Source organism: Macaca thibetana, chromosome 14 (genome assembly GCF_024542745.1).
Source record: "Macaca thibetana thibetana isolate TM-01 chromosome 14, ASM2454274v1, whole genome shotgun sequence".
NCBI lineage: Eukaryota > Metazoa > Chordata > Mammalia > Primates > Cercopithecidae > Macaca > Macaca thibetana.
In genome coordinates this window covers 69,576,977-69,592,798 of record NC_065591.1, presented here as the reverse complement: position 1 = coordinate 69,592,798, position 15,822 = coordinate 69,576,977, and the positions used below count along the sequence as shown (strand labels likewise).

The following is a 15,822-nucleotide window of genomic DNA, read 5'->3' as shown; positions in this document are numbered from 1 at the left end:
TACAGAATTGTTCACAGGTATGCTTATTTATAAGTACTTATGTATATAGCTCATAGAGAATCCTTGCCTTTTAATTCTTTTCAGGAGTTCAGACCCATATAAACTTACAGTAGACTATTCTTCCACCCTGCTGTGCACTGCTCCTTTATATTTTCTGTGTCACTGTGCTTCATTGCTTTGAGCCTTACAAGTGGAATTCACTTTTTTTTTGTTTCCTGCTATGCCAAGATCCTACCCTGCCTAGAAAAATTCACTTCTGTATTCAACAAGCACTGTCTATGTATTAGAAATATAGGGGTATCAAAACAGATAGGCTCCTTGCTGTCATAAAACTTATATTCTAAAGACAGGTGGAGTAAACAAACAAAATGATTTCAGATGGTGATAAATGTTATGCAGAAGATAAACAGTATGATGGAGGAATGGGGAATTTCACTGTAATTTGAGTGGTTAGTAAAGACTTTCCGAGAAGATGATTTTCAAGTTGAGTCTTGAATGATGAACAGAAGCTAGCTATGTGAAGACTGGGAGAATAACTTCAGGTAGAGGCAACAGCTAGTAGGAAGGCTCTAAAACACAAGTGATCTTTGTTGTGTTTGCAAAATAGAGAGAAAGCCAGTAGGAGTGAACTCCAGTGAGAAAGTAGAAATGTGGCGTGAGATGAAGTCTGAGAAGGGATTAAGGACAGGTAGAAAGCCTTGTAGGCCGTTTTAAGATGTCTGGATTTTATTCTAACATTATGGAAAACTGTTGCAGAATTTTATGAATAGGAGTGACGTTTCAATTTGCCTCTCTTTTCATATTTCTCATTCTCGAAGTCTTCTTGAAATTCACGTCAGTTAGATTGACTCTCCCTCACTCCGCCATTTAACACATACAGGTATACCTCTCTTTATTGGGCTTTGCAGATATTGTGTTTTCTTAATAAATTGAGAGGTTGCAGCAACCATGCATTGAGCTAGTCTATCGGTGCCATTTTTCCAGTAGCATGTGCTCACTTTATGTCTGTGTCACATTTTGGTAATTCTTGCAATATTTCGAACTTTTTCATATTACATCTGTTACGGTGATCTGTGATCAGTGATCTTTGATGTTACTGTTGTAATTGTTTTGGGATGCCACAAACTGTGCCTATATGAGATGGCAAACTTAATAAGTGTGTGTGTTCTGAGTGTTCTGCTAACTGGCCATTCCCAGCCTCTCTCTTAGCCTTTCTTCTTAGCCTTTCTTTTTTCCTAGTTGCAAAAAGGCTCTTGTACCTTCAGCATCATGACTGAGTTCCAGATAGGATGGAAAAGGAAGGTTAAAGAACAAAGGGGACAAAGCTACTGCCTCTGGTCCTTTATTTATCAATAAAATGAAGCTGTTTCAGGAATTTCAGCCAAAAAACTTCCACATACTTTGTTACATGGCCACCCTAGATGGGAAGGTGGCTAGGGAGAAGGGGATGGTAGATAGAGGCTGAGTCTGCTAACCAACAGTAACAACTATTATTATTACTTTTTTTTAAAGGATTCCTCCAGAGATATTCGAGAGGCTCTTCATGAACTCTTATGCTGTACTAACGTTTCAACCAAAGAAGGGATTCATCTTGCATTGGTGGAGCTGCTGAAAAATTTAACCAAGTACCCTACTGATAGGGACTCCATATGGAAGTAATGACTTTTTTGCCCATTTACTCACTGAGTCCCATAATGTGGTAAATGTACAATGCTGACATTGTTCCATCCTTATAGATTGAGGATAGTATGGCCTTGAGTTTTGCCTTTACTTTAGAAACCTGATTCAACTTAACCAAACTCTCAGGAATCTGATTCCTAAGCTGAGTATCACATTTTAGATTACTTACTAATGTGTCCATCTATCCACCTAGCAAATATTATGTGCCTGCTGTGTGCTGACTACGCACCAACCATTGTGGTAGCTGTTGGAAGTACAGAAATGAATTAGATTTCCTCTTTCTCCTATATAGTGTTTTGTTTTGTTTTGTTTTGTTATGTTTTTTTGAGACGGAGTCTCGCTCTGTCGCCCTGACTAGAGTGCAGTGGCGTGATTGCAGCTCACTGCAACTTCTGCCTCCTGGGTTCAAGCCATTCTCCTGCCTCAGCCTCTCGAGTAACTGGGATTATAGGTGCACATCACCACACCCAGCTAATTTTTGTATTTTTTTTTTTAGTAGAGATGGGGTTTTACCATGTTGGTTAGGCTGTTCTTGAACTCCTGACCTCAAATGATCCGCCCACCTTAGCCTCCCAAAGTGCTGGGATTGCAGGTGTGAGTTACCACACCCAGCCTTTCCTATATAGTGTTAATCACTCCTGTGTCTACTTTGCATTTTTGTAAAGAATCAGATCCATCATCATAGAGATTAGAGACAGGGCAGGAGGCAGGGCTGGCACTTGACCTATAGGTGGGAAATCACAATCATTTTGTCCCTTGATTATCTCTAGTTTTACTGATTACCATCAAGTTATTAATACTGTTTATGAACCTTTGTTTGAAGAATGACTTCCATACATGTAATTAATATAAAATGTGTGTTCCACATGTTTAAATAAGTTTATATGATAAGACCAGTTCAACTATGTTTAGTTTATCTTTAAAAATTTTGTTACTAAAAGTAGAAAAACCGTGGGGTGAATCAGCTACTTAGGAAATATATTAAAACTGACGAACATGGTGAAACCCTGTCTCTACTAAAAATACAAAAATTAGCTGGGTATGGTGACAGGCACCTGTCGTCCCAGAGGCAAGAGAATCGCCTGAATCCAGGAGGTGGAAAAAAAAAAAAAGAAAGAAAGTGTATTAAAACTGAAAACACCAGGGGAATCTTACTCTCGGTAACATTTTTAGTATCTGGTTTTCTGTTTTGCCATTCTTTGTATAGTCCCATTCAGCTCAGTTTGACATATATTTATTGAGTGTCTTCAAGGAACTCTCAGTCATTTAGGGTGTGGGATTGCAGTGGGGATAAACACCTATATAAGTAACTGGAGTTCTGTGGAGACCTAGAATGAATACAGAAGGAATGCTAGAACATTCTTCTAGCATTAAAATAAGATTTGTGGTTATTTGGGCCACTTAGAATATTTACATAAGGCTGTCTTTATTGGGTGATTGTGGACAAAGAACTCCTCAACCACATAGTGCTCCAAAATATTTTGAAGTCACCTATCCTAATTTTTTTTCTTTTTTAATTTTAGAGACAGGGTCTCAGTATGTTGCCCAGGCTGGTCTTGAACTCCTGGGCTCCAGCATTCCTCCTGCCTTGGCCTCCCAAACTCCTGGGATTACAGGCATGAGCTAGTGCACCTGGCCTACTTATTCTAATTATCACTTACATTTTTTTCACCTTTTCCAATGAATGGTGGCTTTATTTAGAAATAAAAAATAGATGAACCTGGGCATGGTAGCTCATGCCTGTAAGTCCAGCACTTTGGGAGACCGAGGAGAGAGGATCACCTGAAGCCAGGAGTTTGACACTAGCCTGAGCAACAAAACCAGACCCTGTCTCTACAAAAAAATTGAAAAATTAGCCCAGTGTGGTGGTACACACCCATAGTCCCAGCTACTTAGGGAGGCTGAGGCAGAAGGATTGCTTGAGCCCAGGATTTAAAGGCTGCGGTGAGCTATGTTCACACTAGTCCACTCTAGCCTGAGTGACAGAGCAAGACCTTGTCTCTTAGAAAGGAAAAAAATGATAAAAGAGTAAAGAAATAGAGTGACATATTTTTAAAATGTTGATAAACATATATGCATAAATGAAAGTTCCGAAGGAGATAGTTTGCTCTGTTTGTGTATCTTTAGTTCATTCCACAAATCCTTACTGGACATTTGTTATAACCCAGTCACTGTGTTAGGTGCTGTAGAGATTTAAAAATGGATTGGGCTCAGACCTAGCCCTCAAATAGCAAGAAGGAAGAGAGGTAGCAAATATGTGTATAGGGAGGTGGATGAGATAGTAAGAAATTAACTATATTAAGAAGCCAGAATTGAAGTCTAGCTTTGTGTAGGGGTCTGTAAGGTGACCCATTTAATAGCACTTGGGGTGCCCATCTGAGTTCTGAATAGAATAAGATCAAAATAAAGGAGTAGTACCTGGAAGCCAAAATTCTTCCTTTACAGTGTGCCCTGAGGTATAGTGAGTACAAGGGCTTAGAGAGGCCTGAAAATAAATGAATGAAGTTCTTTCCACATAGAAGGAAAAACAAAAGACTGGGAAAAGCATACTTCTCAAGAAGATCACATGCGTTAGATGAGATGACTCTCAGACCACATATATTAATGAATTTTTCAGTGTTTATCTGTCTCTTTTGCTGATCTACCTATTCTCCAGTTCCTGGTAAAATCTCCTATGTGACCATCTGCTATGTGAATATTTCTCTGATCATATTGATCTCTTCTACCTTTGACACGTAGAAGTAGAATGTCATTCATTTGATAGTTCCTACCTTGTAGTATTGGTCATCTTTGCCTCAGCTGAATTATAAATTCCATGAGGACAGAATTAAGATACATACATTTTCAATTTAGTGTGCCTGTTTTTTTATTTATTTTTTATTTTTTTCAGATGGAGTCTTGCTCTGTTGCCTAGGCTGGCCTGTCATGCAGTGGTGCAATCTTGGCGCATTGCAACCTCTGCTTCTAGGGTTCAAGTGATTCTCCTGCCTTCGCCTCCTGAATAGCTGGGATTATAGGTGTGTGCCACTACGCCCGGCAGATTTTTGCATTTTTGGTAGAGATGAGTTCACCACATTGGCCAGGCTGGTCTTGAACTCCTGACCTCAGGTGATCCATCTGCCCCGGCCTCCCAAAATGCTGGTATTATAGGCATGAGCCACTGTGCCCGGCCTTACTATTTTTTATTTGTTAAGTTCTGGTTTAGAAGGTGCACTAAATTGGCCAGGTGCAGTGGCTCACTGTGCCTGGCCTTACGCAAGCCTTTACTTGCATAAGGCTACTTAGTTTCAGACAGATCTGTGATTTCAGAACTTCACCCAGGATATCAATTAGAATGTTTTTGCCCACAAATAAAAAAGATAATCTGATTAAAAATATCTTAGCCAATAGGTCTGTTTTTTCATAACAAGAAGTCAGAAGGTTGGTTTCAGGATTGGTCGTTCAACAGGTTACCAGGGCTCTCTTTGGTTTCTCTGCAGTTCTCTTGGCTTTTTTGTTTTGTTTTGTTTTGTTTTTGAGATGGAGTCTCTCTCTACCAGAGTGGAGTACAATAGCACAATCTCGGCTCACTGCAACCTCCACCTCCCGGGTTCAAGCAATTCTCCTGCCTCAGCCTCCTGAGTAGCTGGAACACAGGCCCGTGCCACCATGCCCAATTAATGTTTGTATTTGTAGTGGAGATGGGGTTTCACCATGTTGGCCAGGATGGTCTTGATCTCTTGACCTCACGATCCACCCGCCTTGGCCTCCCAAAGTGCTGGGATTACAAGCCTGAGCCACCACGCCCGGCCGACTTTCTTCTCATAGTTGTAAGATGGCTGCCTCATAATATAGTATGTCAAGACAGAAAGGAAGGGTCATTCCCTTTCCTTCATTCCTCTTTTGATTTGCAGAAACATCCCTGAGTAGCTCCCCAGCCAACCCAGCCAGCATACTCTCGTGCTCCATTGACTAGGACTGGTTTACTTGCCTACCAGCAAACCAGTCACTGGAAAATGGGAATGGGATTGCCGAGATGGGTCTAGACCAATAGTGGTTCAGCTCTTGGGCTGGACCTGCCTTTTCCGAGCACATTGCTGCCTGCCTGATACCTGAGTAAAATCCGGCGCCTCTCAGGAAGAAAGATGGGGGAAATGGCTATTGGTTAAATAACCATTTCTTTTATCTTTATAATAACCAATTTTTTTAGATGAATTAACCGAGTTCCAGAATAATTGGGTGACATATCTGAAGTCATAGAGTTAGCAAAACTATATGATCGAGAATTTCCAATTCCAGTTCAGGTTTTCTGATTCCAGTTCCTAGTACTTTTCAAAGGGCTAACTTTACTAATTTGTTGATGTGCATTCTTATTTGTTTGTTTCAGGTGCTTGAAGTTTCTGGGAAGTCGGCATCCAACCCTGGTGCTTCCCTTGGTGCCAGAGCTTCTGAGCACCCACCCATTTTTTGACACGGCTGAACCAGACATGGATGATCCAGCTTGTATCCTCCGTGCTTAGGATGGGCCCTGATGTGTTGGCAGACAGCTTTGGCATCCCCTTCTGCAGTGTAGCTAGGGTGATCTGAGTTTTCTTTTCTTTTATTTATTTATTTTTTGGAGACAGAGTCTCATTCTGTCACCCAGACTGGAGTGCAGTGGCCTGATCTCGGCTCACTGAAACCTCTGCCTCTCAGGTTCAAGCAATTCTCCTGCCTCAGCCTCCTGAGTAGCTGGGATTATAGGCGCCCACCACCACACCTGGCTCATTTTTGTATTTTTAGTAGAGACGGGGTATCACCATGTTGGCAAGGCTGGTCTCAAATTCCTAAGCTGTTGCTTGGGCTGGAGTGCAGTGGCACCACCCCAGCTCACTACACCCTCCACCTCCTGGGTTCAAATGATTCTTCTGCCTCAGCCTCCCAAGTAGCTGGGATTACAGGTGCCTGCCACCACGCCCGGCTAATTTTTGTATTTTTAGTAGAGACAGGGTTTCACCATGTTGCCCAGTCTGGTCTCAAACTCCTGACCTCAAGTGATCCACCCGCCTCAGCCTCCCAAAGTGTTGGGAGCCACCGCGCCTGTCCGGTATGTAATTTGATAGGCAATATAGTTACCTACTTTACAGGCAAAATCATTACCATTTTTTTGTATTCTTGGCAGCATCTGGCATTTTTAAAAACGTTTGGTAATTGGGGGTGTGGGTGGAGTAGGGGAACGTATTTTCTTGTTTGTATTTGCATTTCTTTGATTATTAGAAAATCATAGTCTCTTGATGGAGATTTTGGAGGTGGAAAGTGAGAGTGCCAGATTCTGGCCAACCTTTTGTACTTGCAAGTTTACTTAACCCACTGATCTATCAGATATTGCAGTTTTGGTCCTTATTTTCAATGCTGCTAAAACCTGTCCAACAATGCCAGCATTGTTCTCAGATCACACCTTCAGGCACTATGCCTACCTCCGAGACAGTCTTTCTCATCTTGTTCCTGCCTTGAGGGTATGTTGAAAACATCCGTTGTCCTTGTTTTTATTTTGCATGGGGTAGGGGTGTTTTTGTTCATGTTTTCCTTTGAGATGAGGGTCTTGTTATGTTGCCCAGGCGGGTCTCAAACTCCTGGGCTTAAGCCATCCTCCTGGCTCAGCCTCCCAAGTCGCTGAGATTACAGGTGCGCACCACTGTGTGCAGCTTGTTTTTGGCTTTTTATTTTTTGTGCTTTGTAGTTATTAAATAGTAGAAAGCAGTCCATATATTCTCTGAAAACTTGTTCGTTCATTGTCTTTCTCTCTTGGGCTCTTTGCCATTGTTTTATACTTTTGCAGGTATGAGTTGATGCAAATAGAAAGATAGACAAGTACCTGGGCCACAGCATTCACTAAGTGTTTGCTGCTATTATTATGATCCATTTCTAAATTTTCTTCTACATAGCTCTAGGTTTTAAAAATAGTAATGGTTTTATTTTTAAGAAATAAGCACTTATGGAGAATCATGGCTTTATGTAATTGTTAAAATATAACAATTTAAATTCTTGATCTAAAATATAATCTATTGCTCCAGATTCCTTTCTTCTTGCCTAATATCAATAACGCAGGGACACCAAAAAAAAAATGAATCATCTTAAAAGGTAAAGGATACAAAAGCAAAAGTATAAAACAATGGCAAGGAGCCCAAGAGAGAAAGACAATGAAGTAATATGTGTTTATTTAGAGGAATATATATATAGTTAGAAAACAAACTTTATAGAAGATACAAAATGAGGCCAAGCGCAGTGGCTCGTGCCTATAATCCAAACACTTTGGGAGGCCGAGGTGGGTGGATCATCTGAGGTCAGGGGTTCATGACCAGCCTGGCCAACATGGTGAAACCTCATCTCTACTAAAAATACAGAAATTAGCTGGGCATTGTGGTGGGCACCTATAGTCCCAGCTACTCGGGAGGCTGTGGCAGGAGAATTGCTTGAACCCAGGAGGCAGAGGTTGCAGTGAGCCAAGATCGCACCACTACACTCCAGCCTGGGTGACAGAATGAGACTCCATCTCAAAAAAAAAGCCAAAAAACAAAAAACAAGGAGATACAAAATGAAAAGTGAAATACTCTTTGCTGTCTCCTTCCCATCCATCTTAAAAGGAAACCACTTTTAACAGTAAGAATAAGTATGTCTGAAGGGCCAAAAAAAAAAAAATTTCTCATGAAAAAATTATATGCTATATAACTTATTTGGAAATAAATCATTACTCTTCTGTCAAGTGAAAGATAAGATAGTGTTTTAAAGATAAATGTGGCTGGGTGCAGTAGCTCATGCCTGTAATCCCAGCACTTTGGGGAGGCTGAGGCAGGTGGATCACCTGAGGTCGGGAGTTCGAGACCAGCCTGACCAACAGGGAGAAACCCTGGCTCTACTAAAAATACAAAATTAGCTGGATGTGGTGGCATGCACCTCTAATCCCAGCTACTCAGGAGGCTGAGGCAGGAGAATCATTTGAACCTGGGAGGCGGAGGTTACAGTGAGCCAAGATCGTACCATTGCACTCTGGGCAACAAGAGCCAAACTCTGTCTTTAAAAAAAAAAAAAAATGTAACAACAGTTTAATTTTTAGTCTCCTTCCTTAGTCTCCTTCCTATGGTTGGCCCATTTATTTCAGTTAGCAATAGAAAATACTATACTTTTCTATTCTTCTCCTGGCAGCTGTGGCTGTATTGGGTGGACCATGTTTGCATTTTGTCTCTTTCTCTTTAACTCCCGATGTTGCTGAGGAAGGGGAAAAAGGTTATTTATAGAATCTCCTAGCCTTTTTTCCTTTGTTTTGTTTAGCTCACATTTTTAATGTGCTTTTATGTGTTTGTGTGTGTGTGTTATCAAAAGTTGAGCCACCAAACTTAATGGCTGTATAATCCCACTGTGTTTGCTTAGTTACCAGGTAGAAAACTAGTGTCATCAGCTGTTTCTCCCAGCATCATATCTCAAGAGGATCCTTCCCAGCAGTTTCTGCAGCAGAGCCTTGAAAGAGTGTATAGTCTTCAGCACCTGGACCCTCAGGGAGCCCAGGAACTACTGGAATTCACCATCAGGTAAGGGTAATCATCCCTTCATCTGACAGAGTTAGTGCTGTTACTCAGCTTGACTGTTCTGAATTCTAGTGTTGGTTACTAGGCTTGATATTCTGACTCTGTTGGTCTACATTCACACACAGTTTTATGGTCTGTTTATATTTGGATTAGATTGTGATGTGAACATTTTTTAAAAGAGCTCTTTATAATTCATGACTCGATTGATGATTAGTACACAACAGAAATAGTTACAAAGAACCTGTTTTTAGCTTTTTAATTTTATATATTAGGATGAGTGACCGAAATGCAAAGTAACAGTGGCTAAAACAGGAGCAAAGTTTAATTCTTTCTCATAGGCAGGACAGGGCTGAGATAACCATCAGGGATCTAGGCTTGCTCATGCTTTTTTTTTTTTTTCCAGACAGGGTCTCGCCCTGTCACCCAGTGTGGAGTGCAGTGGCATAATATCAGCTCACTGCAACTGCAGCCTCCTGGGCTCAAGTGATTCTCCCACTTCAGCCTCCCAAGTAGCTGGGACCACAGGCATATGCCACTATGCCCGGCTAATTTTTTTTGGCATTTTTTATTTTGTAGAGTCGAGGTTTCACCATGGTGGCCAGACAGGTCTCAAACTCCTTAGCTCAAGTGATCCTCCCGCCTCGACCTCCCAAAGTGCTTTAATTACAGGCGTGAGTCACTGCGTCTGGCCTAGGCTCATTGTTTCTTGTGTCTCCATCTTGTGCATCAAGCAGCCTCTGCTTAACAATCCAGAATCTAACTGTCCCCCCTGTATTCCATCCTGTGGGGAAAAGGAAACGGGAAGAGAAAGGTATCATCTCCACCCTGCAGGTTTTTTAAAGACATTTCCCAAAAGTTGTACACTCTAATTTTACTTGCATTCCATTGACTAGAACTTAAGTCACATGGCCATCTCTCACTTCAAGAAACGAGGACATACCATCTTTATTCTGGGTGACTAATGCCTGGTTTACATGCAATGACTCTAATACCAGGAAGAATGGAAGAAAGATATTGGGGAACAACCAAAAGGCTCTGCCAGACCTTCTCAAAATGGCCTGAATGTTATGAAAAGAATTTAAACTCATTTGCTTTTAGCAAAAGCAGTATTGTTTGCTCTTAAAAGATAGAAAAATATTATATCGGCCAGGCGCGGTGGCTCACGTCTGTAATCCCAGCACTTTGGGAGACCGAGGCGGGAGGATCACTTGAGGCCAGGAGTTCAAGACCAGCCCCGTTGAGTGAAACCCCATCTCTACTAAAAATACAAAAATTAGTCAGGTGTGGTGGCACGCGCCTGTAATCCCAGGTACTTGGGAGATTGAGGCACACGAATTGCTTGAACTCGGGAGGCGGAGGTTGCAGTGAGCCAAGGTCACACCACTGCACTCTAGCCTGGGCAACAGAGTGAGACTCCATCTCAAAAGAGAGAAAAAAAAGAAAAATATTATATCATTTGTATCTTGGTTGAGATCTCTTTTGATCTCCCCCAAAGAGTATTTGGTATCAGCCACATTCAATTAATGATTTTTAGTGGATGATTTCATTCCATACACTAAGAAACAAACTCTGTGCTAGATACAGATCAGCTAGATAGGATTCTGCCCTTAGAGAGCCCATGTAGACAAGATGTATATAGACAAAGACTTATGATGGTGGATAACAGCACTTTGTACTTTATTCATACTTTCCTGTCCATTATTGCATCTTAATATGTTATAAAGCAGGCCAACTGAACCATCCTCCAAGTTATGTTTTCCCACTGTATTAGGTCATTCATTGACTTAGCAGCATTAACTATTTGTTTATTCTAATAAGCCAGTTGCTGAGGGTAGAGAGAAATAAGAAATGACATTTGTTCTTAAGGTACTCACTGTTTATTACAGGACCCAGAAATCATCAGTTTGATAAATGATACAGTGAAGAGAAGCATAGATGCTGTGGAAAAACAGATGAAAGTCCCCGACCCATCACAGTAGTGGTGGTGAGGGATGCTTTACAAAGGAGAAGATCCTTTAGCTAGTATAAAATGATAACTAAGCATGTCAGTTTTGTAGTCCATGTGCAGAAGAGAATTCCAACTTCAGTGGACATTAGAAGATCTGGGAGACCTGAGGGAGAACAGCCCCCTAGAACTGCAGTGGTTTAGTATAGTGATTGAGTGAATGGAGCTTTGAAGGCAGACTCATTTTGGTTAACGTCTGAGCTAATACAGTCATGCACTGAATAACAACGTTGTGGTGGTCCCATGATTATATTTTTACTGTACCTTTTTTATGTTTAAATATACAAATATTTACCATATTTACCAATGTTTACCATTGTAACCAGTGTTACAGTTGCCTACAGTATTTAGTACAGTAATGTGCTGTACAGATTTGAAGCCTAGGAGCAACAGACTATACCATATAGCCTAGGTGTGTAGTAGGTTATACCATTTAGATTTGTATAAATATACTCTATGATGTTTGTGTGACAAAATCACATAACAGTGTACATCTCAGAATATATCTCCATCGTTAAGCAACACATGACTTGTAGTTGTTTGATCTTAGTCGTAAGCTTATTGCTCAGGGTTCATTTGCAGAAAACAAAATAGGCTTTTAACTAAGCAGAAAGAAATGTATTAAAGAATGTTACATGGCTCACAGAGTTGTTGGGAAGGCTAAAGAAACAGACTAGGTGGAATATCCAGGAATGATATCCAGAGCCACACAATGAGTGGACCACCAAGGAGGCTGATGTTCCTGCTATGATCAGGAAGCTGCCTATTGAGTCAGGATGCTACCAATAAAGCTACTGGCTCCAGAACCATGTCTTGCATTCTGCCTTTCTCCCCACTTAACATTGTTCCCCATGCAAAATCCATGCGGATGTGTTTGATTGACTGATAATAAATCATGTCTGGAACCTAGCTCAAGGGAATCTGAGAAATGCAGTTTTTAACTTTGCAGCTTATGTAGTTTTGGAAGATACAGTAGATGAAGATAGGAATACCACATGTGAGTGAGCCAAATCCAGTGTATGCCATAAGTACCAACTGCTGTTAACTCCAGTTTACTCACCTGGGGGACTTGATGACTTGCTGGGTACAGGGGTGGGAGTGAGGAACTGAGAGAGATAGATGGGTGGTTTGATACTCTAGTAATCCAATAAAAAGTTGAGGGTGTCCTGGGCTCCCCTGGGAGTGCCATAGGCTTGGGCTGGACAGGCTGTGGGGAGCATGCTGGGTAGGTGGGTGCAGCTGCAGCCACAGGAGAGCCAGAGTGTGCAGCATGTGTCCAGTGTGAGCCTCCTGAGCTTCCACCTGGGTCACATAGTCTTTGTGCCCCTGGGAAGTCTCTAGAAGCCACACAGAGGCCCATAGCAACTCTCATGCCCTGGAGGGTCTCACCAGCTACTCCAGTGATGGGACCCCAGTAGCTCTGGGACCCACGCAGGGATGATTCACAAAGTCCCTACCAAGCACAGGCCTTCACAGTTCAACAAGAAAATCCTACTGTTGACTTGATTTTCAAAAATCATCGGAGGAGATCACACTAGAAATGATAGATACTGCAAGAAACAAAGCTTGAGTGAAAGCTTGTTACCATAATGAATGGACTCACACATATCACTGCTTTGCAGTGATAGCATCAGCCAAAAGGGCCGCAGAATATGAATCATTCACAAGTTGAAACACTGCAAAGACGGCTGTGTGGTGTGAAGAAGCTGCATTAGCTGCACAGGCTAAGCCCAAATGATACTCTGAATGGCCTGTTCTGAGTGTTCGCCTGAATACCATCACTGTAATCAGTAACAATAAAAGGGAAAACTGAATTTTTTTTAAGGTTGAAAAGATTTTAGCACAACAGTTTGTTCTCTTGCCACGGTACATTGAATCATATACTTGATATTTATTGTGTGTCTGTGATGTGCCAGTAACAGTACTCTAAACTAGGGGTCATCAAACTACAGCCTGTGGACCAAAGCTGGTGTGTTGCCTGCTTTTATATGTAAGACCTGATTGAAGCACAGCCACGCTCATTTGTTTAGGTATTGTCTGTAGCTGCTTTCATGCTACAATCACAGAGTTGAGTAGTTGCCACAGAGACCATATGGCCTGTAAAACCTAATATATTTACTATCTGACCTTTTATAGAAAAATTTGCTGACCCTGCTATAAGCTCTGGGCAGTCCACAGCTCTGTAAGCAGAGATTCCAGTCCTTTCTATACCTCTTATGAAGTGATTTCTCTTCTCCCTCAACAAAGTGCTTAGTTTTGGAGGCCACTGAATGAGGTTGTTGGCCCTGAGCCCCGTAAAATAAAGTCTACTTCCTGACTCATCCCCACCTAAATAAACATTTAGATTTTGTCCTTGACAATTTTATCCTGTTGGCACTAAAGCAAGTGCAAAAGGCACAAAAGCTAGCCAGTTTGGTGATCAGCTGCAGCACGGGCTCTTAGAAGGTACTCGCCTTCATGGTCTGGGTTTCCTGAAGTGATGGTCTTGCTGGGCAGTGGCTGGCCAGATCACTGTTCTAAGTTCGGGACTCTGTGTTTCTAGCTTGAGTGTGTATTCAGGAGCATAGGCAGGATGGTGAAAAATCTGGAAAGGGAAGCAGATGGACCATAGCACTGAGGGCACCTGCGATGCTTTACAACCATCATTGCAGACATGAAGTAATTTGCTAAGAAGAGGCAGAACCAGGATTTGAGTTCAGCTTTGTCAACTCTAAAATCCATATTCTGTGATGTGCAGTGATAAACAGGGGATTCCTGTAGCATATGAGATTAGATCAGTTGACCCCTGGGGTTCTCCACAACTTACATTTTCTGAGTTGTTATGGAGTGAAATGTTAGCCTTTCATATAGAAGGTTCTCTGATGAGGACTGGAGCCATGTATTTGTTAGTATGAGTGTAAAACAAATTTCACTGTCATACACAATGCCCTGTTTTGTAATACAAACAGCCATTTAACCCAATGAAGTTCTCACCTATGAGCCAGATGCTGTGGCTTGCGCCTGTAGAACTGTTGTGAAGATTATTGTAATAATATGTGGTAAAAGCATTTTGAGAATATCAGTTACATAGATAATAGTTGGACATTTATGGATGTTTGCTTTAAAATTTAAACTAACTATGGCTTATTTGACATACTGGACATGCTCTTGACATTTTGTAAGTAAATCAAATTTTATAAATGTAATCATGTTTAAATTCACTAGCAGGGTTGAAGGGGATTGTTTTTTAAGGAATGCTGCAGTCATTTGTCTGCTATTTCTCAGTATGAATAGTGACCTCCTGTCTTTCAAAGTTTACATTTTTATGTAAGTCCATGAAAGTGCTGTTGCTATACACACTGTTGTTTCAAGAACCATATCACCTTAGAAGTGTTCTATAATAGAGAATTGTTCTTTTGGAGTAAAATAGCTCATTATAATCTGAAATAGAAGGGACTTCATTTATGAGAAATAGGAAGAAACGTACTACTTTTCTTATGGGAATTCTTTTACATACTAACCATTGAAGAACATGGGATTTTTTAGTTGAATTCTTTAAAATCCTCTTTTTGCTTTGAAACTTTTATTGTCTTTAAGGGAGAGCGCCTATTTTGTAGTATGGGAACTGGTCTAGTAATTAAAGAGTAGAAATGCACGTTTGTAATCTGTAATTATCTAGGCACAGGAATAAAGATGGCATTTTAGAAGTCACCAAGACTTTGTGTTTATTTTGTGTTTCCTAACATTCCTTTTTGCTCTACTAAGCTACTAAGAGACATTAATTATAAATTTGATTGTTAGAGATTCTAAGAGATTGAAAAAAATAAACTACATTTGATTTGCACATCCAGAATCTTTTTGATTATCTTTAATAGTGATTTAAATAATTCAGCCTATTGTGTAAGCTTAAAAAGAGTCACACGATATGTAAATGTGTTTACACATAGCGGCATAGTGGCATCATAAAGATTGCTAATGTGTGTGTTCCTGGGAGGAACTGTTTTGCTCTGCCTGATAGCGTCTATAGAAAAGTGGTCCAGTGTATCCAGTTTGTGTGTGTGTGTGTGGAGACGGAGTCTTCCTCTGTCGTTCAGGCTAGAGTGCAGTGGTGCAATCTCAGTTCGCTGCAACCTCTGCCTCCCAGATTCAAGCAATTTTCCTGCCCCAGCCTCCCGAATAGCTGGGACTACAGGCACACTCTGCCACACCTGGCTAATTTTTTGTATTTTAGTAGAGATGGGGTTTCATCGTGTTGCCCAGGCTGGTCTCGAACTCCTGAGCTCAGGCAATCCGCCCGCCTTGGCCTCCTAAAGTGCTAGGATTACAGACGTGAGCCACTGCGCCCAGCCGTATCTAGTTTTAAATTAGTTTTGGTCTCATCTATGTTTGATGTAGTTAACATATAAATGAAAAGAGTTTAATAGCAAATAAATAAATGAGATGCAATATGACATGGTTAAAAAAAATACTTTTGGAGTCAGAGCTAACTCTGTCTAGTTCATGTCCTGTTTTGTTGTTTATTCTGTGACCTTAGGCAAGCCACCTAAATTCTGATCTTTAGTTTCCTGTTCAGTGAAATAGGATTAATTGCAATTCATATTGTGAGGATTAAGTGAG

General features: G+C 41.0%; 2 protein-coding genes across 2 annotated transcripts in view; both read left to right on the top strand.

Annotated features, from left to right (window-relative positions):
* The window catches only part of CLNS1A (chloride nucleotide-sensitive channel 1A), an 820,929-nt gene that overhangs the window by 512,022 nt on the left and 293,085 nt on the right, over window positions 1-15,822 (top strand). The window lies entirely within an intron of this gene.
* INTS4 (integrator complex subunit 4) overlaps window positions 1-15,822 on the top strand; it is a 111,639-nt gene that overhangs the window by 66,138 nt on the left and 29,679 nt on the right. The window contains exons 12-15 of the mRNA XM_050757464.1: window positions 1,513-1,655; window positions 6,047-6,162; window positions 7,021-7,154; window positions 9,067-9,224. Of these exons, the coding sequence (XP_050613421.1) occupies window positions 1,513-1,655; window positions 6,047-6,162; window positions 7,021-7,154; window positions 9,067-9,224 (551 nt within the window). The remainder of the gene's footprint in view (window positions 1-1,512; window positions 1,656-6,046; window positions 6,163-7,020; window positions 7,155-9,066; window positions 9,225-15,822) is intronic.